The sequence below is a fragment of the Zootoca vivipara genome, chromosome 1 (assembly GCF_965207765.1).
Source record: "Zootoca vivipara chromosome 1, rZooViv2.hap1.1, whole genome shotgun sequence".
Classification (NCBI taxonomy): domain Eukaryota; kingdom Metazoa; phylum Chordata; class Lepidosauria; order Squamata; family Lacertidae; genus Zootoca; species Zootoca vivipara.
Genome location: NC_142582.1, coordinates 16,321,634 through 16,345,802, shown reverse-complemented (window position 1 = coordinate 16,345,802; position 24,169 = coordinate 16,321,634). Strand labels below are relative to the sequence as shown.

The following is a 24,169-nucleotide window of genomic DNA, read 5'->3' as shown; positions in this document are numbered from 1 at the left end:
CCACATTTGTGAAATTTCTTTGCTTATTACTGCACTGGCTTTAGGTTGCCTTGCCTCCTGACAGAATCTCTCTTCCCTCTTGGTCATGGCATGCATGTAGTCATTTCTTAGAGCAGAAGTAACATGATGCTCTTCAGAAGCTTTTGGTCTCCAGTTACCCTGCTCATTGGCCACACTGAGTGGTGCTGATGATGAAAGCTGGAGTTCAGCAACATATCGAGGGCATCACAATATGCGCTCTATGTGGGGCTACCTTTGAAGGCGACCCGGAAACTGCAATTAATCCAGAATGCGGCAGCTAGACTGGTGACTGGGAGCGGCCGCCGAAACCACATAACACCAGTCCTAAGAGACCTACATTGGCTCCCAGTACATTTCTGAGCACAATTCAAAGTGTTGGTGCTGACCTTTAAAGCCCTAAACGGTCTCGGTCCAGTATACCTGAAGGAGCGTCTCCATCCCCATCGTTCAGCCCAGACACTAAGATCCAGCGCCGAGGGCCTTCTGGCGGTTCCCTCACTGCGAGAAGCAAAGCTACAGGGAACCAGGCAGAGGGCCTTCTCGGTAGTGGCGCCCGCCCTGTGGAACGCCTTTCCATCGGAGGTCAAGGAGATAAACAACTACCTGACATTTAGAAAACACCTAAAGGCAGCCCTGTTTAGGGAAGCTTTTAATCTATGATATTTTAATGTATTTTGGTACTTGTTAGAAGCCGCCCAGAGTGGCGGGGGAAACCCAACCAGTTGGGCGGGGTATAAATAACAACAACAACAACAACAACAACAACAACAACAACAACAATGGCTACCTGTAAGCTTGCTGTCACTTAAATCTAAATGCAGCTGGTACCCCTCGCTACGGGGTAAATTGGAAGCCATGCAGAAATCCTGATAGCCTCAACTACTACGACTGCGCCAAAAGTCTGTCCAATCAGTGAAATTTTTTTTTCTTTTTCCTTTTAGCCCCAAGTCTGGAAACAGACATTTCAACCTGTAGTATCAACTTCCCATTATGTCTACATATTCTTTGCCAGCGCTGGCAGTTTTGGAGAGCGTTTTTCACTTTTTTATTTTTTTTTTAAAAAAGGAAGTCTTCGTAGCCAATGTGCAGGGCATTATGTCATCGTGAGCTGACACAGAGAGCTACATCTTAACCTAGCAGGGGGTTTTGTGAACTGGCAAACCAACCCAGATGGAAGGTTCTCCTGGAAAAATGTATTTAATATGTTCATCCTGCCAAAAGCCGCAGAGATTTGTAGTGCGGCACTTCCAGTTTAGTTCTTAACTGATCTAGCAATATCCAGAGAGTTAGAGAGAAGGCTGAAAGTCATTATAACCAGATGTTTGGGTAACATTGCCTTCTGTCAAGTCAATTGTGCCACCTACTGTATATGAAGAGAATGACAATGCTCCTGGATTAGACTATTCAGCGAAGAGTCGGAGAGACAATTTCCTGTTCAATAATAGCATTTTTTATTTAAAATCGTGCTCTCTTTAATAGCTTTCGTTGGCAGAAACAGACCACTTTTCTAAATCTGATGCCTTCATTCTGCTAAATAGCCATCTTATTCTAGCAATTTCTTGCAGGCAAGGTAGTTCCATAGTTTCCCCATTATTTTTGCTGAAGATAATAGCTCTTTGGGACATAATGAGACAGTAAAGCCATTTTATGCCCCTCCTCTCACTATTCTAATAATTTACAATGCAATTCTCCACATCTCCATTTACTTCTAAGACCCATTGTCTTCAGGGTCACTTACTCCCAATCAGTGCCTACAGGATTAAATTACATTTGTTTTAATCTCCTTATTGCAATGGCATTTTTATTAGTTTTAATCTGGCAGTAACTTGGGAGCATTTGGGGGAGCAAAAGCTGGGGTTCCATAGGATTTATTCCCAGTTATGCGTGCCTGGGACTTAAAGTAGTTCATATGCATTCTCATAACAGTCCTTCTCTCACCACCATCATCATTTCATTCCCGTTTGTTTAGGCCACAGGCATGTCCAAAGTCCATTTCGGGGGTGTAATCCAGACCCTGTGGCAGTTTATTTCCTGGGGTAACATCCCAAAAAACCCTCTACATCTTCAGTCCTAAAAATAATGGTTAACAACTTTGGTCGGCCCTCACGGCCCTTCACTTCATCAAATCTGGCCCTCTTTGAAAAAAGTTTGGACACCACTGGCCCAGGAAATGGAGGTAACGAAATGGAATTATTGGGTTTCATTTGTGTCATATTCCATAGATGGAATGGTTTCCTTAGTCCATAGAAAGCTTTTGATACAGTGGAGGAATTCTACTGACCAAGGGGAGCGGCAACTTTTGCTGATTCTCTCCTGCCGCTGCAACCCCAGTACCCCTTCCACATTGTTCTGGGGGGCACCCTCCAACTTTCCAGAACAGTGTGGTAGGTGGTACTGGAGACTGAATGGGGAAAGAGGAGTTGACAAAAGTTTCCTCCCCCACCTGCCATCAGCTAGTGGGAGGGAAGCCAGAACACAACCCACACACTTGTCCACTTAATCCAAATTAAATTCTGGGACTTGTTCCAGAGATTGACCAGCTCCAATTTGTCCATTGTTCTGTCTACCGGGTGACACTGAGTCTTGAACTGTCCTGGGAACTTTGACAGGAAGGAAGGCCTCTTGTTCGCCGCAGGAATCGTCCTAAAAGGGTGTGGATAGTTTGAAAGGCCACAAGATGCGTTGTGACGGGAAGGATATACGACCTTTTGTTTAATGCTACTAAGATTATAAACAAAACACGGCACATAGATTTCAAGTAATCTTTTTATATTAATCAGGCTTAAAGAAAGGATTTTGCTTAATGAATATAATTCTTCAGCAAGCTTTGATACTCCTTTCCCCCCTCTTGTTTCAGGACTCAATACATTTTATTTCTGAACAGTCACATTTGGCTTGTTTCTTTCATTTCTGCCTTTTATGACTGCTGTTATGCATGGGAAAATTCGCTGGGGGATGCTTGGATTCAAGGGCTATAGCCAAGGTTTTTCCAGATTTGCATATGATTGCTGGGGTCATAACAGTACAAATAAGAAAAAATAATAATGATAATGTTGGAACCTTCATCCATGTATGCATATGAGCCCGAATTCATGTTTGACCAGATTTCCGTATATATATTCAAATTTCCCCCTCTATTTTTGCTCCTCCCCAAAACAGTTCAATGGAGACTGGCGACAGAATGCTGGCTATTGAGGGGCAAAAATTGAATTCTGGAGTGGAATGGCAACAGATGAACAGCAGCACTCCAACTGCAACATTTGTTGCAGATCTCACTTCTGTATTTTTGATACAAGAACATCTGTTCAGCAGATTAACCATCTAATCATTGCTACATTTCCCCAGCAGCAGCTACCTGGAGGAAAACGATATCCTGAAACTGTCACTTAAAAGATAATTATGACAGAATCCTTACCACGTGCCAGTAAATTAAGGTGACAGGGAAGCAAATCTTTAGCATCCTTAGGAATCCCGTCTGAAGCACCATAGCTACCCAAATATCCTGTGACTGACAAAACGGTTCTGAGATTCTAGACTCTATTTTGGGCATGGAAACAAATAGAGAGTTATACTATTTCCTCATCCCTCTGATTCCCAAGTTTATACTATATGAGCAAGTTCCTTAAAAGTTGGGTGGCAGTGGCCTTTTGTACATGCACAACTTGGCCGATGGATCGAGCCACCTGGCAAATGTAGAGCGTCATGTCTGGCCAAAGCTGGCCAAGTACCAATGAAGTGAGCACATGACTGGATCAGACATAACATGAGAAAGATTGATGGAGGTGCAGAGGCCAAAGATGCGTGAGGGAGGGGAACTATTTTTAATAATAATAATAATAATAATAATTTTATTTATACCCCGCCCTTCCCAGTCAAGACCGGGCTCAGGGCAGCTAACAACAAGAATATCAAAGCAAGCATAAAAGAAATAATTCAATTAAAATGCATATTAAATACAATGTTAAAATTCAATTTTAAAATTAGGAATCTACAAGTGCAACCTCATTTAAATATCTGTAGGATAAAGCCTTAGGGGAGGGGAACACCGGGGTCATACTGAGTCAGTCCAAAGGCCAAGCAGAACAGCTCCGTCTTGCAGGCCCTACGAAAAGAAGACAACTCCCGCTGGACCCTAGTCTCCTGAGAGAGAGCGTTCCACCAGGTCGGAGCTAGTACTGAGAAGGCCCTGGTCCTGGTCAAGGCCAGTCTAATCACCTTGTGACTCGGGATCTCCAGTATGTTATTATTTGTGGACTGTACTCCTATGTTGTGAGAGTAAATAACAACATTGGAGTCTGGACTGCTATGGATTCTGTGCCAACACAAATCCCTCCTCCTTGAGCAGAACTGGCACACATCTTAAGGCACAGGTTGGTTGGTGGTAAGGAAAGTGGTTGTTCAGACACTTAGGTCCTAGGCTGTATAGAGCTTTATAGGCCAATGTCTATAAACTGGTCCCAGTAGCAAAATTAAATATATGATATTGTCTTTATGTTCACGAGTGAAATGTTGCTGGGAAGTATTGTACGTAACTATGTATCATTCATTATATTCTTTCTTCACTACAATCTTCTGTTTTTGTTTGTAAAGTTAAATCTTCTGAAATATGTAACACGAAGATGCACATCATTTCCCACCAGGGCAAATGATAACCAAACTCATTATACATGATCAAGCTTTCTTTAGCACCTCAGCCCTTGCTTTTTCCTGCAAGACCAATTGCAGTCATTAACAGTCGTTAACAGTCATCAACAGGTTTACCACTCCTATCAGCCCATCACCCATTCCTATCACCCCACCACCCCACCCTCTGACTATACATAAGGGTCTGGTGACTTCTGTTTCAGTGTATCTGAAGAAGTGTGCATGCACACGAAAGCTCATACCTATGACAAACTTAGTTGGTCTCTAAGGTGCTACTGGAAGGGTTTTTTTATTTTTATTTTGACTGCGTCAGACCAACACGGCTACCTACCTGTATCTTTTTGTGTTGGCATTAACAATTTATGCATTGTATTTTCATGTAATTGAGCTAAGATTTAAAATATGCATAAATCAGTGTTTTTAATATTCTGTTGGGAGCCACCCAGAGTGGCTGGGGAAACCCGCCAGATGGGCGGGATATAAATAAACTATTATTATTATTATTATTATTATTATTATTATTATTATTATTATTATTATTATATTGCATTATTCTCATATTTAGAGAAGCGGTATTCCCTCCCCCCTCTAAAACAATTAATGACACTTATTGCTTTGAGATATTAGCAAGAGAGGTTGCTGTTGACATTGAACAAACTAGAAAAAAATGTCAGCAAATTCCACTGATAATCTTTTATTTCAAAAGATTGCTTGTCATGCCACTACTACCACGCTACAATGGTACATACATACAGAGGAACATAGTCTGCAGTCACAACCAGCTTCTGGTTTGACGTAGCCCTTGAGTATGACCCCTTCTAAATCATTGGCCCTGAACCCCAGTCATGAGTTGAACTGGGCAGCAGTTATGAGCTGCCATTTTGATTTCCCACAATGCCCTGGAGCAACACTAGAGACTGCTCAAGGCTGCCTGGTTCTGACATCCAGCTTACGATTTCACGCTATTATAAGCAGAAATTATCGAAAACATTGCACTTTATGTAGAACTTTATGTCCAGCAATGTTAGTCTCCCCCCCCCCCATAATTTGTACGTGCTTGCACAACGGAATCTAGTTTGTTTGTTTTTTAATCTGGTTTTTTAAAAAAAAGAATTGTAGGTGTCCATCAGTCACCCTTCCTAGTTGCTTGTTGTCAAACCTTTTGCATTTGTCTCTTAGCGTGTAGTGTTGAATTCTTTGTTCGCCATTCTCTCTGTGTGGGAAAATACCCTAGACAAAACACAGAATCCCGTGGTGTTTCCTCTCTTGATCTCAGGTTGATCTCAAATGCTAGATCATGGAACTACAACTGTCATTTTAAACTCTATCAATGATCAAATAGCTATAATCTGCCAAAGCCGTTTGCTATTTCTTTCATTTGTGTTTTACTGATGTGCACCCAACACCTCATGTTTATTATTTCTCTCCTCCACATTCCCCCCCCCCAGTCATAGGAGCATGTACCCACCTTGGCCAAGTGTATGCTGACAGGGATGTCTGGAAACCGGAACCATGCCAAATCTGTGTGTGTGACTCAGGAGCTGTTCTGTGCGATGACATCATCTGCGACGATATGGAATTGGACTGCGAGAATCCGGAGATTCCCTTTGGAGATTGCTGCCCAAAGTGCCCTTCACCAACGACACCACCTGTAAGACCTTGCATAAACCTACCACCCTGAATCCAGCCTCAGCTAAGCCTTGATGCCTAAATTTAAAATGGTTTGGGCTGCAAACCTATACAGTGGTACCTCTACTTACGAATAACTCTACTTACGAATGTTTCTACTTACGAATGGAGCTCCGCCCGCCATCTTGGATGTGGTTTAGATAGGATTTTTTCTACTTACGAATTTTTAGATAGGGTTGCTTCTACTTACGAATTTTTTCTCCCAATGCATTCCTATGGGATTCGACTTACAAATTTTTTCGACTTACAAATGTGCCTTCGGAAGGCATTAAATTCGTAAGTAGAGGTACCACTGTACATGCTTCCATGGGAGTAATTCCCACTGAATTCAGCAGGACTTCCCTAAGACATGAATAGGATTGCACTGTTAATCCTATTGAATCAGATTCAACATAGTGCTAAGGGAAATGTTCCATGAGCACAGGATTTCTGCTTGCAGAATGGAATGTTCTCCCCCTCTTCTCCCAGCCTCCCACAACAGTTCTGGATTTGCCCCCAACCCTATGGAAGAGATTTAAGGATGTCATGGTGGGGGGAGAAGAGGGAAAGTTCTATTGCACTGTGGTAATTCTTGTGTCCGTGTAACAACAACAACAACAACAACAACAACAACAACAACAACAACAATTTATTATTTATACCCTGCCCATCTGGCTGGGTTTCCCCAGCCACTCTGGGCGGCTTCCAACAGAAAAATGAAATAAAATAATCGATTAAACATTAAAAGCCTCCCTAAACAGGGCTGCCTTCAGATGTCTTCTAAAAATCTGGGAGCTGTTTTTCTCTTTGACATCTGATGGGAGGGAACCGCCAAGTTGCAGGGAACCAGGCAGAGGGCCTTCTCGGTGGTGGCGCCCACCCTGTAGAACGCCCTCCCATCAGATGTCAGAGAGAAAAACAGCTACCAGTGACCATTGGCTTCAAAGGGGTTATGTTGGGCTCAATTCTATTTTCTTAGGCTTAACTATTGCTATGGCTGTTGATCAGCGCATACTCAAATTGCTCTGTGTGATATATTCAGAACCTTCCTTCAAGTATTAATTGAGATCAAGCACCAAAGAGGGCCAACTTATTAGGAGCATCATCTAAATACAGCTATTTCCCCATTCTCAAGAGGGCTATTTCATGGAGGTCCAGAAACGTTGATTCCTTCCCTTTTCACAGTGAACCAGGACCTCTGCACTTCCTAGGCTGATAAAAGAGTTAGAATTTGAACTGCCTGGATATATGGATAAATATTGTTTTTGCAACACGTTCCAGTCCAAACACCAACAAGGAAGTCTCTCAGCAATCTCCCGACAAAATCTGTTCTCACTAGAAACGGAGAGATGCTGTAAACTGTTGAGCATATAAAAACCGGGCAGGGCTTGTTATTCACTTGAATACAAACAAAGCCTGGCAAGTATCAGGAATATCTACTTAGGCCAAAAAGCTTGCATCCAAAGAACACTAAACTCTGTCCCAAGAGAACATTCACTTTCTGCACAATTTGCATTGCCAAGTATAAATTGCAGCTGGAAATTTCTCATGGTGTGTAGATGCTTGGAACAAAGCTCATGTTCAGCACTGGATTTCCACTAGCTAAAATGCTCAAAACCCAGATCTGGAATCAAGATGGAAACTTCCATAAAATGGAGTAATCTGCATTATGAGTTTTGTTTATTAACTGCTGGGATTCTTTGTGTTGTTCCTCCCCTACCCCTCAAATATTGAAAGGACACTTGAGGGATTTGGTGCTACTAATGAAATAAAAACCAAATGCTTAGAGACACAACCTTTTATAGGGTGTGTGCATACAATTAGGACTAAACCCCACTGAAGCCCCACTGGGGCTTCCTTCTAGTAAATTGGACTGTATATAGCTGAGGTGAGGAAACGTTTCTTTGCCAAAGGCCATGTTCTCTCAGGGAATAATTCGTCAGATAGGCACAGATAGCTAAACTCAGAGATTAAAGGCATCCGATTTAGATTAAAACATGAGACTTATTTTCAGGGTTCAAGCCTGGGCAAAAAGTCTTTTGCATGGCAAGGGATTGGACTAGATGAATTTTATGGTCCTTCCCAACTCTACAATTCTATGATTTTATGACTCAGATCTGAGCCGATCGCTTGCATTGAACTTTTCCTCTTCCTTGCTTCCATTGTTCCATCCAATTCTACTTCCTTTCCCCATTTTTGACTGTTCCTGGTCTTCTTCTTTCCTTCTGGGCTCCCAATAGCCAAATGAAATTAGGCAGAGGGACACATGTACCTCTTAGGTCACAGATTTCCCACCTCTAGTATATAGAATATTCCTTAGATGAAAGTTGTTGGCATAGATTTAAACTGCTGTCTCTCACTGAACTAAAAGTAACTGGATAAGTGTTAAAGTTCTCTGTTACTATTCCCTTACCTGAATCATTATTTTTCTTTTTTTCTTTTTAAATATTTTTATTGAAATTTTTTATAACATGAAAACATAACAAATTAGCACAACAAAACATCGAAAGCATCAAAAAACCAAAAAAAAAACCCAACAACAATACAAACAATAAACACATACATCATCTTGTGTCATCTTTTTAGATCATTGTCCCTTTTGCTTCCCCAACTCCCCTCTATCTGATTTTCATTTTAAATTCATCTGTAACAGTTTCTATTTCATTACTTTTAATTTTCATCGTCCTGTATTTTTCTTAAATCATCTTAATCTCATCCTTTTCTTTGTATCTCAATTTTCCTACTTTATAATCTCATCTTTTCTCCCTAATGCCTTAACTTCTGTGTTTCCCTAGATGTTCAAACTTTCAATTCTCAAAAATAATTCCCTAAATATAATTTGAATTTTCTCCAATCTTCCTCCATTCTCTCATCTGCTTGATCTCGGAGTCTTCCTGTCAATTCTGCCAGTTCTATAAAGTCCAGCATTTTCATTTGCCATTCCTGTAGAGAGGGCAGTTCCTCTTTTTTCCAATATTTCGCGATTAAAATCCTCACAGCTGTGGTGGCGTACATAAACAAGTTAACATCTTTTTGGGGGATTTCTTCCCCCACTATTCCAAGTAAAAAGGCCTCTGGTTTTTTCAAAAATGTATTTTTATATATCTTTTTCATTTCATTGTAAATCATTTCCCAGAAGCCTTTTATCTTGGGGCATGTCCACCACATATGATAGAATGAGCCTACTTCCTCTTTACATTTCCAGCATTTGTTATCACCTTTATGATACATTTTCGCTAATTTTACTGGGGTCAAATACCATCTATACATCATTTTCATTAAATTCTCTTTCTTTTTTTTTGTCAAATACTTTTTATTAAGTTTTCCAATTAAAAAAAAACAATTCAATTATTTCAATTATATCCAATTATACATATACATATCAATTAAACCAAATATTATGCCAAATCCTTAAAACAATTTTTTTTTCGACTCCCCATGCTCCAAAGTCCTGGGATTTTAAGCAGCTGTTAACATTGCCATCCTAATCCTATTGTCAAAATCTTGCTGTTATCCATCATAGTCCGAATCTTTTCAATAATCCTTCTAGATGTTTTCCTCTCTCTTTTATCTTTCGTCGCAGCTTCTGAGATAAGCATCAAACAAGATTTAACACTGTCCATTTTTCCTGTGTGGGTTTCATTAAATTCTCTTTCAGCGCAGTACACGCCATGAATTTCATACCCTTCTTCCACAGCTTTTCCCAATCTGACATCATAACATTATGGCCCAAATCTTTGGCCCAATCAATCATAACCAATGCTGAATCATTATTTTTCATCCTAAAATTACCCGCAAGAATGTTAACCTTTCCATAGTGGTTTCATCAATAGGCCCTACCTTCCCCATATGATGATTGTACAATATGACTGTACACTGACCTGGCTCAAAGTTTGAGAGACCAACTGTTGGGCCCACTCCTGTCATAGAAGTTTTCATAGAATTATAGAGTTGGAAGGGACCACAAAAGCTGTCTAGTACAACCCTCTGCAATGCAGAAACCTTTTTGCCCAATGTTGGGCTTGAACCCACGACCCTGAGATTAAGAGGGTTCATGCTCTACTGACTGAGCTATTCCTTCAGTTGCCCTGATGGGAGCAAGTGGTTTAGCACATTCAGTGAGTGCTACACACCTAGGATCTTTTAAATTCCCACAATGCCCTGATGCAGTGATAACCACACAAATCTCATGGGAAGAAAAAAACACATTTCTGGAGTACTGTGGATATCTAATTTCTGCATTAAGCTGAAATTAAAAAAAAACCCTGCATGAAAATAGCATTTAAATACATATTTTTGAACTTGCTTTTTTTCCTTCAAAATATGCATTTCCAAGCATGCTTTATCTTGTAAAAGTGTTGTTTTAAGCAATATTTATCAGCGCTTTTTCGAGCCAATAACGGCACCACTGAGTGTGGAAAAGTGTAAATTCCAAAGGAAAGCTGTGTTGTGATCTGCAGTTAATTCCAGGGGTGTAGATCATTCTCCTTCTCAGAGAACAAAAGAGAAGCATTTCTACTGAACACAGGTCTAAATAATCAGCACTCTTTAGCTAAATGCTAAATTGTATGTTGACATCCCATCACCCTCAGTCAAAAACTAAATGAGTTTATAACTAAAAATATGTAGTGTCCCCTCGTATTGCTTGAAAACATTTGGGCAATTTATTGTCTTCCCTTGAAAACTAAGCAGCTCTCTTTGATAAACAGGGTGACATGGGTTGTAATACACGGGTTGTAATTTATCTCATCTAGAGACCATATGAAAGAAGTGCTCATTTTCATGGATTTTATTGGAGTTGTACTTGGAAAGCTTAACAATAGCCTTTTCTCTGAATTTTATTGCCCTCAAAACACCAGCCTAGCTGTTCAAACAGAGACATTGTGCACTGAGGGAAGAGGGAAGGGAAAAGGTGAGGACTACCAGGAAAAAGAGGAAAAGGAAAAGAGAACATTATTCTTTATGTCTATTAAATTTCTGTTGTGCCCTTTCTTCCCAAAGGAGCCCTGGGCTTCAAAGAAGTCAACAAAACAACGCAATTACAAATAAAATAAAAAATTTCAAATGTTAAGAGTACCCAAAACATTAGGAACATCTTTAAAATCATCACAGCTAAAAGAGTTCAGATTGACAGGAGCAGTATATTTCAGCTATCAAGCACCTAGGTGAACGTGAAAGCTTTTACATACTTCTTGAAAGTTAATAATGAGGGAAACAGATGCACCTCACCAGAGAGGGAATTCCACAAATGGGGAGCCACTACTGAAAAGGCCCTGTCATGGGTTGGTATCAGCCAGGCAGCAGAGGTAGAACCATCAACAGTGTCTTGTCTGCCAATCTCAGGGCCTGCAATGGTTGATCGTTTCCTTCTAGTACAGGCATCCCCAAACTTCAGCCCTCCAGATGTTTTGGACTACAATTCCCATCATCCCTGACCACTGGTCCTGTTAGCTAGGGATCATGGGAGTTGTAAGCCAAAACATCTGGAGGGCTGCAGTTTGGGGATGCTTGTTCTACCGTGTTTCTCCTAAAATAAGACACGTCTTATATTTATTTTTCCTCCCAAAAAACACACCACGGGGGATGTCTTATTTTTTCGAGCGGGAGCTGGCAACCGCGCCACCGGCCGAGCAAGGAGGAAGCACACGTGCCCTCCCAGTGTTCCCCAAGGGATCTTGTGGGCCGATCCCTCCGGACCCTCTTGGCTTTGGGGTCCCTCGCTCCCTTTTGCCGCCGTCCTCCCCGCCCCCGGGCGAGCGCCTGTCTCTCCCCAGGGAATGGCATCCACACGGCGCGCATTCCTGAGCCGGCGGAGGGGCTGTTGGGACTTGTTTTGGCTCAGAGGACCAATTCCTCCATTCAAACGCCAGTGTGCAAATCTGCCCTTGCCTGCCTATAGCCGGCCCCCTTTCGGCCCGGGACCAGTCTGGTGACTGGTGACTGCTCCCGCCAGGTGTGTGTGTGTGCAAGGGATGAGTAGGCGAGAGTATGCATGGGCGAGAGGCGGACCGGGTGCAGGGCTAAGACGGAAGACGGCGAGGAGGGAGGAAAAGGGTGCGCGCGCGCCACCAAAAGACAAACGGAGCGGGGAAAGTGGACCAACTCCCCCGGCTGCTCCTTCCAGCTCGGGAGTTTGCTCCTTGGGATGCCCGATTCCGCCGCGGCAAGAGCCTGGTGAGAGGCAGCTGCGGCCCGCTTCTCAGCTGATCGGGCGCCTCTTCGCCACCGCCGCAGCGCTCAGGGTGCTCGCCCCCAGTCGCCCACGCAGATCCCGGGCTTCACCTGCAGCCGCAGCTGCCTCTCAGCAGACTCTTCGCGCTGCGCTGCGCTGCGCTCCCCGATCAGCTGAGAAGCGGGCTGATCGGGCGCCTCTTCGCTACTGCCGCAGCGCTCAGGGCGCTCGTCCCCAGTCACCCACGCAGATCCCGGGCTTCACCTGCAGCCGCAGCTGCCTCTCAGCACGCTCTTCGCACTGCGCTGCGCTCCCCGATCAGCTGAGAAGCGGGCTGATCAGGCGCCTCTTCGCCACCGCCGCAGCGCTCAGGGCGCTCGCCCCCAGTCGCCCACGCAGATCCCGGGCTTCACCTGCAGCCTTCCTTTCCTTGCCAGACCTGCTCCCCCCCGGCTTATTTTCGGGGGATGTCTTATATTTATTCTATTAATGAAAAGCCTGACATGGCTTATTTTTGAGGACCGTCTTATTTTAGGAGAAACACGGTAGTAGCTAGCTCAGCAACTCCTGTTCTGATGTTTTTGCATTCATAAAAAGAATGCATTTCTTTTCAACAGTGTGGCCTTCTGGATGTTATTTTGTTTGTACGCCACAAACCCGTCTGATGTGGCTGCCACAGCTTCCGATTGGCTGCAGAAGCTACCTGCAGCCAATCGGAAGCCATGCCGAGGTACCACTGTACTGCTCTTCATCCAAGGATCACAGGGCAGTTGACAATATAAAAGCATTTTTGAAAAGTGCCAATGTGGATGTATAGTCCCAGTCACGTTTGAAACTCTGGTCAGTTTCTGATCACCTATTTTCTTTTTGTTTGTACTGACTTTTATTGCTCACCTTGATTTCTTTTTCTTCCTCTAGGGCCCTGATATGAACGTTCCAAGTGGTCCTGTAGGCCCCAGGGGAGATCCTGTAAGTTCAATAACTATAAAATCATGTCCTTATTTCTCTTTCAAAAATAAAACCAAACCACTGCAAGCGAGTTACAGTGGCACCTTCGGTTGCAAACGGGATCCGTTCCAGAGCTTCGGTCGCATCCCGAGGAATTTGCAACCGGAGGTGCCGCTTCTGCGCATGCGCGCCATGCAGTTTAGCACTTCTGCGCATGCATGCGGTGCGTAGAGTGCTTCTGCGCATGCACGCACAGTGAAACCTGGAAAAATACTTCTGGGTTTGCCGCGTACATATCCCGAAGGATACGTAACCAGAGGTGAGCGCAAGTAGAGGTATCACTGTATTTTAATGAGAAAGGGCTTGAGCACTTGGTGCATGCCTCAATTGTTATTTTTTTCAATTCATGTTCAGGGTCCACCTGGTACTCCTGGAATAAATGGTTCACCTGGTCCACCTGGCCAGCCAGGAATACCTGGCAGTCCTGGCCAACCTGGAGTCTGCCCAAATTGCCCCGGTCTCGGTACAGGATCGGTAAGTCACTCTCTCCTTTCTGTTTATGTTTTGGCTCTGAATTTGTTTTAGGTGAAACAGTACTATGTGCACGCCATATAGTCATGGGAGGAATGTTGCCCTGTTCCTCCAGAGAACAGCATTTTGTCAAAGGTTCTGAATGAAGATGGGAAGTTTCTGGAAAGTCATAAAATGTTGTCAAAAAAAAGTTCTTTTAGCCGATGGGAAAATTGATCCCTAGGCTGCCACCACAGTTCTCTGGACCCCAGAACCCACTCTAGATATTTGTGCTTCTTTCATTTTTATATTCCAGGGTCCCTGCCACAATAACTCACTGAGCTCCTCCATTTGACTATTTTCTGCTGCTACCCTTTCCTTCAATATGCAGCTGGCCCATACGGGGATCGAACCTGGCATTATCGGCACCACACTCTAACCCAACTGAGCTATTCATTCCATTAAATGAGCCTATAGTGTTGTATGCTTATTATGAAGTGTTACGAAGTATTAAAACAGAATCCACAAATCCACAAGTGTATGCAAGTCCCCCTCTAGCAAGCCTTGCTGCATTGAACGCTCTCTGCTGAACTGTTCAGTAGACCTCCTTCCAGAAACTTGTATGATGCCTCCAGCCAGGAGTCAGAGCTCCGGAAAAGATCTCTCCATGCCTGCTGTTGTGTATTGGCCGTAGAAGGAACTGCATGAGTAAGCTGTCCGTCACTGTGATTTTATGTTTTTGGTTGTACGTTTGTTTGTTCATGCAAATTTGTATTTGTTTGTGCAGCCTTGGTGTGGCTTCTTGCTGTGGATACTTCTCCCTTTCTTGACCTTCTACAGCTGATCACAGTGGTGCTACCTTTTCCTGCCTGCCCCTTCTGTCAGTTCTCCTTGCTACAGCTCGCAATATCTCCCATTTGGGTTTGCATACATCTCCTTTCTCTCTGATAAAGGAACGTGCGTTCCATGGACTCATGGATCCATGTGAGGCCCTTACAATGTTCTTTCTTCACCCGTTCCTTCTCCCAAACTGCCTCTTTCCCAGCGTAAGGTGCAATACTGAGAATGATGATGAAGGCAACGCTGCTCGGAGAAAAGGGTTGTGAAAGTGGACGAGAGCTTTATCTTCAGCCTCCTGGAAGGCTGACCTTTAGCAGTTCAGGAGACAGATTCCATTTGCTCCCAAGCTACATTTTGGTCAACCCTGACAGTGTGATTGAGAGCAATAGCATTATCTACACTAAAGGAAATTATAACCCTATCTTGACTGACCAATCACCTCCGCATTTCAAACATAAAGTATTGCTAGTGGATCTGTGGACATCTGTCAGCTCCTCATTATGTGCTTACATGTGCTGGTTTTGTATGTCATTGCAATTGTGTATGCGTAATGGCTACATCTTTTTCGATTTATTGTTTTAATTACAGAGCTTACCTCAGTATGAAGGCGATTATACCAAGTCTGGTGGAGGAGGATACGGCCAACTTGTAAGACAATAACACTGTCTCTCATCTCTTTATTGAAATTATTGGTTCCCCCCCCCCTTTGTACAGATTGTATTGAACATATACTATTACTGTTTAGGAATGTAAGAAGTTTTAAAGAAGGTCACATTACTCTGGATCTGGATTTGAGCAATTCTTTAAAATGTTTTGATCAACCTATTCAGACTTTTGCTTGACATTTCTACCTTACCATTATTTCTTTTTCATTCTCCTCCCATTTTCAGCTTCTTCCTTCTTTCCTTTTCTTTTACTCCTTTATTTCCCTACATTCATTTAAGTTTTTTCCCCACTGCCTGCTCCACAATTTTCTCCCTTTCATTCATTTTTGTCATTTCCCCCCATCAGTAACAACATTTCAGACCATTCATTGTGTATCATTCTCTATTTCCACAATGCAATTTTCAACTGATAATGGATCAAAGCAATGTTTATAGCTCTTTTCGCATTAGCAGGCATTTATTGCATTTTTTCCCCTTATCTATAGCTGCCCAGATCAGTCCATAAGGAATTTAAAATACTAATTCAGCATGCTTTATGTGTTTTCTTTTTTTTTTTGCGTGGGGTGTGTCCATGAATTATTTTGATGTAATCAAACCTACATGAAATTTCCTCAGTAAAACTTTGTCATGAAAGAGGCATTCCTGTAGCTTCCTCTTTCTATGTGAATTATGCAAGCAGTTCATTTCCCCTTGAATAGGCAATAGCCACCTACAATTGTCTGTCCTTACTTTCTTGAATGAAGCACATGTTTAGAAGAACAATGCAAATTTAGAAATGCAGAGCTAGCCCAAGATATTTTCCTGCAAGGATCCCAAATGATGCTCCCTGCAAAAATATCAGGTCCAACTTGCATCCTGCCTTCATCTACCACCAGCACCATTCATGATGCTGGTGGTCTCACAACACTACATGGCAGGACTAGCCCTGTTGCAATCAGGTTGGTATTCTGTATATTCTGTTACAAGGGCTGTATTCCATGCACTGGATTATTGAGAAAGCTGTCTGCACAAGTGGTCTATAAAGGATATAATAATCCTGGTTATTTCCTACATCTTTCCTACTTTGTCCATTTATTAATATGCTCATTAATCACTATATTCATTCACCTTCTGTTCCTCACAGGTTTTTTCTTCCTTTCAGTTTGTTTGTTCATCCATCCATCCATTCATTCATCCATCCATCCTCTAACCCATTCATCCATTTCCAGTTGTTTACCATATTTCTCTCACAGTTTGTGTCATTTCCATTCTGCCGCTTGGCTTCCACATCTGAGATGCGCTGAACCAGAGAGGGAAAAGAAATACCTTACCATTTAATGTCCTTGGTTGCTACATTGCTTGTGAGCTTTCTGTTTGACTTTTGTCATGTGGATATGGCTAGAGCTTCATTAGACACAGATCACTAGACGGTGCCAAATTTGAAATCTTCGTTTTGTGTGCAGCAGTAATTTGTTCTTTTTTTTATTTGCAACTCTTGGAACGTTGATGCACAGCCAGTCCTTTGCCCTTTAACTAAAGAGAGCTTGTTTCTCCATTGAATCACCTACATGTAGAAAAACTCGGTATGGCTGTGTCTGGCACAACAATCACAAGATAATCTTACATGCCAGCTATAATGGAGCCTTTTCATCATAGGCAAACAGTGCCAGCCAATAAGAAAGGAAGCACACAGGTGATTGGCCGTATGATGATCAAGTGTCATGAGGCTCTATGCAAAGAGATATCCAAACTGAAATCATCAACAATGGGGGAATTCCCTGTTATTTTAGTAGACACAAAGCAAGCACATCTACATAAATCTGTATCTGTGCCAGCTTGAAAATACTTTCAGATTTAGCTTGTAACTTTATTGGCATAAGTTAAAACAGTAACACAGGTGGCGCTGTGGGTTAAACCACAGAGCCTAGGGCTTGCTGATCAGAAGGTCGGCGGTTCGAATCCCCGCGACGGGGTGAGCTCCCATTGCTCGGTCCAAGCTCCCAGCTCCTGCCAACCTAGCAGTTCAGAAGCATTCCAGTGCAAGTAGATAAATAGGTACCGCTACAGCGGGAAGGTAAACGGCATTTCCATGCGCTGGTCTGGTTTGCCAGAAGCAGCTTTGTCATGCTGGCCACATGACCCGGAAGCTGTATGCCGGCTCCCTCGGCCAATAATGCGAGATGAACGCCGTAACCCCAGAGTCGGTCACGACTGGACCTAATGGTCAGGGGTCCCTTTACCTTTACCTAAAACAGTAAAATCATACAAAGTCATCCAAATACATTGATAATCCAAACACATATAATATATAAAAGACTAGATAACCACCATTGAATAAATCAGGCAATTTTAGATTTAGCTTTAAAGATCTCGGCTAAGTACCCCGAAACAATCTTGGTACAGATTCAGCTCTTGATTTGCGATGATTGCAATGGGACAATTGACTTGTGCATCAGACTGCACTTTCCTTCACAACTTTGTTTACTTACACTGTCCCTATTTGTAAATTAATATTTACTGCATACGAATCAGCAATATCGAGTAAGAATGCCTTACAAGTGAAGCATTACGGCTGCCAAATATATTAACTGGTGCAAATCCTTGGCTACATTAGCTGTATTATGGAATATATTACTTTGCCATTCGCATCGTTCACTTCTTGTTGTATGGAGCATGTCATCTAAGTTGCAGTTCTTGCAATACGATTCCTGTGCTGCTATCAGAGCGGGCTATAATTAAGTGGTGAAAAAATAAATATTCCCATGCTTTGTGAAATATATTTTATCTGTGCTGTAAGTCATGGGATATATTTCCACTGCTCGGGAATATATTATTTGTGCTTTGACTTATGGACCTATGTGTGGGGAGAGTGTTGTCCTGTCCCACAAAAATTACAAATGCTTAGAACACCTTTTAAGCAGACAAATAAAAGCATAACTGGATATGATATTGATGACAGAATGTGGCTTTTTGTCTAAATATCAAGCATCCACTATACAAATTGTGTGACTCCATATCAGCTAACTTAACTTTTTATGTTTAGCGTGTGGAGATGGATAGGTAGAGAACATGCAGAATAAACAAACAAGAAAGTCATCAAATACTATATAAAAATCTGACACAAGTATACAGTACTATAATTTTAGTACTAGCACTTGCAATACAAAATCACTAGCAATGAGATTGTTTTTCATCATAGGCAAAGGGCTCACTGTATGATTATGCTACATTTTCCCTTGCTCTCAATGGAGCTGTTTCTCACCAAAGCTCCAGTTCTGTTGCCAATGGAATAGGTGTTAATTGAGATGGGTTCAAAATTGCCTAGTTAAAGCACATGCTGCCTTTCGCTTCATCTTTTCCAATAATACTGACGAGCCCTTTTTTTCAGCTTGCATTTGGCCTCTACACTCTAGTCTCACGGGTATATTCTAAATTCACTGTGCCTGATGGTATTGTTTTTACAATGTTGTTTGCAGGGTGCACCTGGAGTTCCTGGCTCACCTGGCCTCCCTGGTCCTGTTGGTCAGCCCGGTCCACCTGTAAGTACAAGTAATGCTTCTCTAATCTAATACCTTTTCTCACTGATAAATAGGATCATGTTTCATGAATAAGGGCCAAACTAACCATTACCTAGAAGATGCACCATTTCAAATTAGCATGCTTCCGGACTGTCACTGTTTTGGGGTGAAGTCAATTATGACATTTCAACCCCTGAAAATTTCTGAGGAAAGTGCCAAAGGAAAAATCCAGCTAGTTGTACCGCCATCTTTCACACTGAGCCCTTTCAGACATGAAGCTAAGCCAGGGGGGCCAACTTGGCCTCAGGTTATGGGTGCCCAGTATGCGTAATGTCACAACATTACATTACGACTTCGTAACCTTCGGAACCTGACTTCTGGTGGTACCAGAAGCTGGGTTTGGAGGTCTCAGAAAGCATCTCTAAGGCCTCGGAGGTGCTGTCCGAGGCCTTGTAAGACCTCAGAAATTGTATGGGGCCCCTGCAGTGTGGGTGCTGAGCTAAACCATGCTTTAGTGCTATGTAAAGGAGACTCAGGTTGGCCTGCTCTCCTCTCCCTTATCCATCCCCAGCTCCAGAGAGGAAGATTGGAAGCACCCAGTTCCACAAATGAGTTCTCTATTTCATGCAATCTCCAAGGACTCTGGTTTGTTTAAACAAGCTAGGATCAACCCATCATTTTTTTTAATTAACCAGAATTCTCCAAGTTTGAGCATGACAGGGAACTCTGGTTAGTCTATAACAGGGGTCAGCAAATATTTTCAGCAGGTGGCCGGTCCACTGTCCCTCAGACCTTGTGGGGGACAGGACTATATTTCTTTTGGGGGGGGTGAACAAATTCCTATGCCCCACAGATGCATTTTAAATAAAAGGACACATTCTACTCATGTAAAAACACGCTGATTCCCGGACCATCTGCGGGTCGGATTGAGAAGGCGATTGGGCCGCATCCGGCCCACGGGCCTTAGGTTGCCTACCCATGGTCTATAAGCAAAAGTGTATTGCTATTATCTCTCCTGTTGCATACCAAAGGGGGAGAGTGGAGGGAGAACTGAGGCTCACTCTCACAGAATTAAACTATGGTTTTAGCGTTGTGCCAAACTGAGCCATTTTTTTAAAAAAAATAAATAAAATATGCAGATAGCACAAATTATTGCATGCTCCGCAATGGAATCTGTTTGATGGTGTCGAAGGAATTCATTCTCCTCGACTCCCTCTTAATGTCTCAGGAATTTGGAATTTGTGATTGCAACATTTAATGAGCCGACTAAAAAGAAAAAAAAGCAACCCATGATTCCTAAGGTGTGCGATTTGTCTTGCCTAATAGGGACCCCATGGATACCAAGGCCCCCCTGGTGAACCTGGGCAAGCCGGTGCTCCGGTAAGTATCAGTGTACATTGGCCTCAAAACTTAATTTTGGTAAGTGATCATGCTGTGTGGAAATGTAGATTAAATCCTTCCAGCATTCATTAGCAGGAGATTTCTACGATATCTGGAAGAACACAAGTAATGCAAATTTTGTGGAATTGTGGAAGCGCTTACCTGAGGCACGCAGGCACATTTGAAAAGAACCTTGTCTCTTGGACTGTTTAAGGTGCAACCCTAAAGCATTGGGGAGAATACCGCCTTATCCTACACTCTGATTGGAAGGTGAAAGTGAGGGCAGATGAGCATCTGGAATTCTTCTATCCATTTTTGGAGGCTTTGAGCATTTTTACTTCTCAAAGATGCTTCCCTACCCATTGGAGAACATTGGAGAAAATGGAGGAAGAGATTTAGTCAACCGTGTGACTAAATTTGTCCCTGGTTTCTGGATTTGTCAGGGGAGCATGACAGCTTCGATCCTTCAGATCCAAGCCTCTCGCAGGCACATGCCTAGAATGCCTCTGACATTACCCCATTTTTAAAAATATATATATATATTATATGCCATATGGACATCAGAGCTCTGCCAGAGCAGCAGAAAAGGAGGCTCTGATGTCACTCTCCAATGCTAAGAATTTTGTCTCAGATGTTGGAAAGATGCATTCAGTATTCTTATGGTCCCTAGGATGCCCTTGCTGAGGTAATAGGATTGCACCTTTAATCCGCTGAGGCAAAAGTGCCAAATAAATGTTTTGATAAGAACTTATTTTGAAAATTCCAGCTGTGCTCATGGACATATAGCTTTTCTGGGATCATAATTTTAAAGATAGTATCAAGTTGACTTTTTTTAAAAAAACCCCAAACAATATTTATTTGTTTTTGCTTTTTAAACTTTAAAAAGCATTAAAGGGACAAATTGTCACCTGACTTAATATTTTTTAGATAAACTGAACTACAAAACCATGACCAGGTCTGAGAATCATGTTCATGCTAATTGGACTCACAAAAGTGAATTTGTCTCCAGCCAAAGCCTGAGAATATAGATTAATAAAACAATGTCCTGCATAATGTTTTGCAAGACTTCTGAAATCCTAGATTTCACCACGTGGTGGAAGGGACAATAACAAGAAACATTCAGCCATGAAATTAACAAGCAACAGCTGCCATATAATTGACATCACCGCACAAATTCATTGTGGATAGATTCACAGCCGCCATATTTTGGGCACCAGTTTCTCAATAGCCATAATGACTACAGACTCCATCATACTGTTCCACAGAGATGCCATCATGGAAGGTTGTAAACAGTTGCAGCAAAGTAGGGAAAATCAGTTTGGATTCCAACATCATGTGCTTGAACTAAATAGGGACTAGATATTCTCTGTTGATTGCAGAGTTCTCTTTCTCTCAGAACTCACATAATCTGATTTCCACTGGATATCATTTCTGTAGACTACCATATATTGCTTCTGTTTTTCAGGGCCCTGCTGGTCCACCTGGAAATATTGGTCCACCTGGCCCTGCCGGAAAAGATGTAAGTTAAGTTCATAGTTAACATTAAGCATATAATAATACATAAGGCTATCTAAGGAAAGTCCTTTTCTTCTAGGCAATTCCACCATATTGGTTTGAATCCAAAGTGGATTGTACAGGGACAAAAGCACTTCTCTTGATACAAGGTGTCCCCCATTTCCTGTTTTGCTCAAAGATCGATGAAAGAGACTTCAAACACTATGAATGCTGATTTGCCATCCACTAGCCTAAGTCCCTGGTTCCTCTTGTCCAACCATGCTTGTTGACCGGGAAAGTCGAGCACATTTTGCCGTGTGGGTTGTGAGGGTGGGTGGGCATGCAGCAGAGGAGGAGGCAGTGGCAGCTGACAAGAGCAGCAGATGGCAAACAGTGTGCTCCACAGAGGCCAAAATGGCCACCCCTCCCAGCTGTCCAGAGCTGGCCACCCTGAGGCGATTGCCTCGCCATGCCTCATAGGTGGGCCAGCCCTTCTTGTTGAGGTCAAAGCCAGAGGGTTGTGCCAGGTAGCCCTTCCATTGTTTACACACCTAGTAAGTACACATTCGAAGACCCGGGGCAGGCTGTTCATTATCTTGCACAGCAAATTGAGAATAGGTCAATTAAAGTCAACAAGGCATTATTGTTCTTCTCCTAAAGGAATGCAGTTCACAGCAGTGATTTTCCTGTTGTAGGTCTGGTCCTTCTTTTGAACTCTTATTAAGAATTTACTGAGACAATATAGCAAGAGAAATGCATTATTATTATTATTATTATTATTATTATTATTATTATTTCTCTTTAGGGAGAATCTGGAAGACCCGGCAGAACCGGTGAACGTGGATTACCTGGTACTCCTGTAAGGAAGGGGAAAAAATATTTTCTTGGTTTTGTGTATAAATATGGGTGGTACTGGAAATGTGGTCCAACCAGAATGTGGCTGAGGACAGTGTTGAAGTGGTGGGCAGTTCTGTTATGTGCCGTCATGTTTTTGAAAGTAGTCGTGTTCTGGCCACTGACATGTGCAACATCCATGTTAAGTGCCTGTTAAGTGAGGGTGTGAAGGGGCTCTTCTCTTGAAATTATCCAATATCAGGGACTGGGAAGAGGAGGAATGGTGGAGACCGCCTCCCCAGCCTGACCCTTCCAGGGAGGAAGAAGAGTAAGACAGTTTAGATTTACAACAGGGGGTTGCGGGAGGTCACAGCTCAGAGGCAGATGAGGGGGAAAGTTGGGAAATCATGGGAGGAGGAGGAGGCAGGACTGGAACGGCAGTCTTTAGAAAGCCTTCCAGACCCCTCATCTCCCAGAACCTGGTGAGCCTTAAAAGTAGGAGAGCAAAGAGCTCAAAGAGAGAGGGCACCCATAGAGGAGGTGGTGGTGATGACGAATGAGGAAGTAGGAGAGATGGGGGGGTGGAGATTCACTCAGGGCAGCGCCATTTTCTAAGAGACTGGGTTCTATAGCCTCTCTCTGTAAATATTGACTAAAAAAGGACAGTAAGAAACCTTCCCTTGTCTTTATACTTTCCTGGGAAACCAGCCGGAAGCTGCTGACAGCATCCTGACACCCAAACATATAGAGTTGCTCAGGATCTCCCTTGCATGGAGGAGCTATTTCCCTGTACATAAAACGTGGCACATCAGGCACATCCAAACACTGGCCAGATATGCAGGTAGCAGGGTACGTAACCACGCTGCCTGCCAGTAGTGACAAGACTAAGCCCACACACCCCTGAAACTGCCCCACACATTAGTTCAGTGGGGTTGTTTGAACTCCCTGCTGGAAGCCATGCATTTCAGGATTGTCCTGATGGGGAGGGGAACCCCACTTCCCAATTTGGATAGTATTTCCACAGTGTCATGTTGTGCAGCAGTTGTAGAAATGTGGCTCTCGGATGCCATGGGAACGAGGCACATGAGACCACAGGTGTTAGGTGAAATCAGGCCATTACTTTATGGTTATACAGCAAGTAAGTAGGGGTGGCATGGCAGTAGGGCGAGGATCAGGTCCCCTTACTGTTGGAATAGTACTCTCCACTCAATGGTTGGGAAACGCTCATTGGAGTCTTGGGAGTTGACCAGTGCTGACCACTAAATATGTGGTATGCATTGAAACTATTGGTTCCAAGCCTTATTGACAAATTCAGGCCTTCACTTCTACAGAATATGGGAACTTCAAATAACAATGTGATTGGAGGTTTGTTTGTTTGTCTGTTTATTTTGAAGTGAGTCATACCCAGAATCAGCCATGCTTAGAACAAACCCAGTGAAATCAGTGGATTTACTCCGAGTATGACTTATTTGGGGATCGCCCTAAGTCACATTTGG

General features: G+C 42.8%; 1 protein-coding gene across 1 annotated transcript in view; it reads left to right on the top strand.

The window, feature by feature from the left end:
• COL3A1 (collagen type III alpha 1 chain) overlaps window positions 1-24,169 on the top strand; it is a 95,778-nt gene that overhangs the window by 25,652 nt on the left and 45,957 nt on the right. Inside the window, exons 2-9 of the mRNA XM_035135841.3 lie at window positions 6,114-6,316; window positions 13,424-13,474; window positions 13,868-13,987; window positions 15,392-15,451; window positions 18,924-18,986; window positions 20,292-20,345; window positions 21,811-21,864; window positions 22,645-22,698. Of these exons, the coding sequence (XP_034991732.3) occupies window positions 6,114-6,316; window positions 13,424-13,474; window positions 13,868-13,987; window positions 15,392-15,451; window positions 18,924-18,986; window positions 20,292-20,345; window positions 21,811-21,864; window positions 22,645-22,698 (659 nt within the window). The remainder of the gene's footprint in view (window positions 1-6,113; window positions 6,317-13,423; window positions 13,475-13,867; window positions 13,988-15,391; window positions 15,452-18,923; window positions 18,987-20,291; window positions 20,346-21,810; window positions 21,865-22,644; window positions 22,699-24,169) is intronic.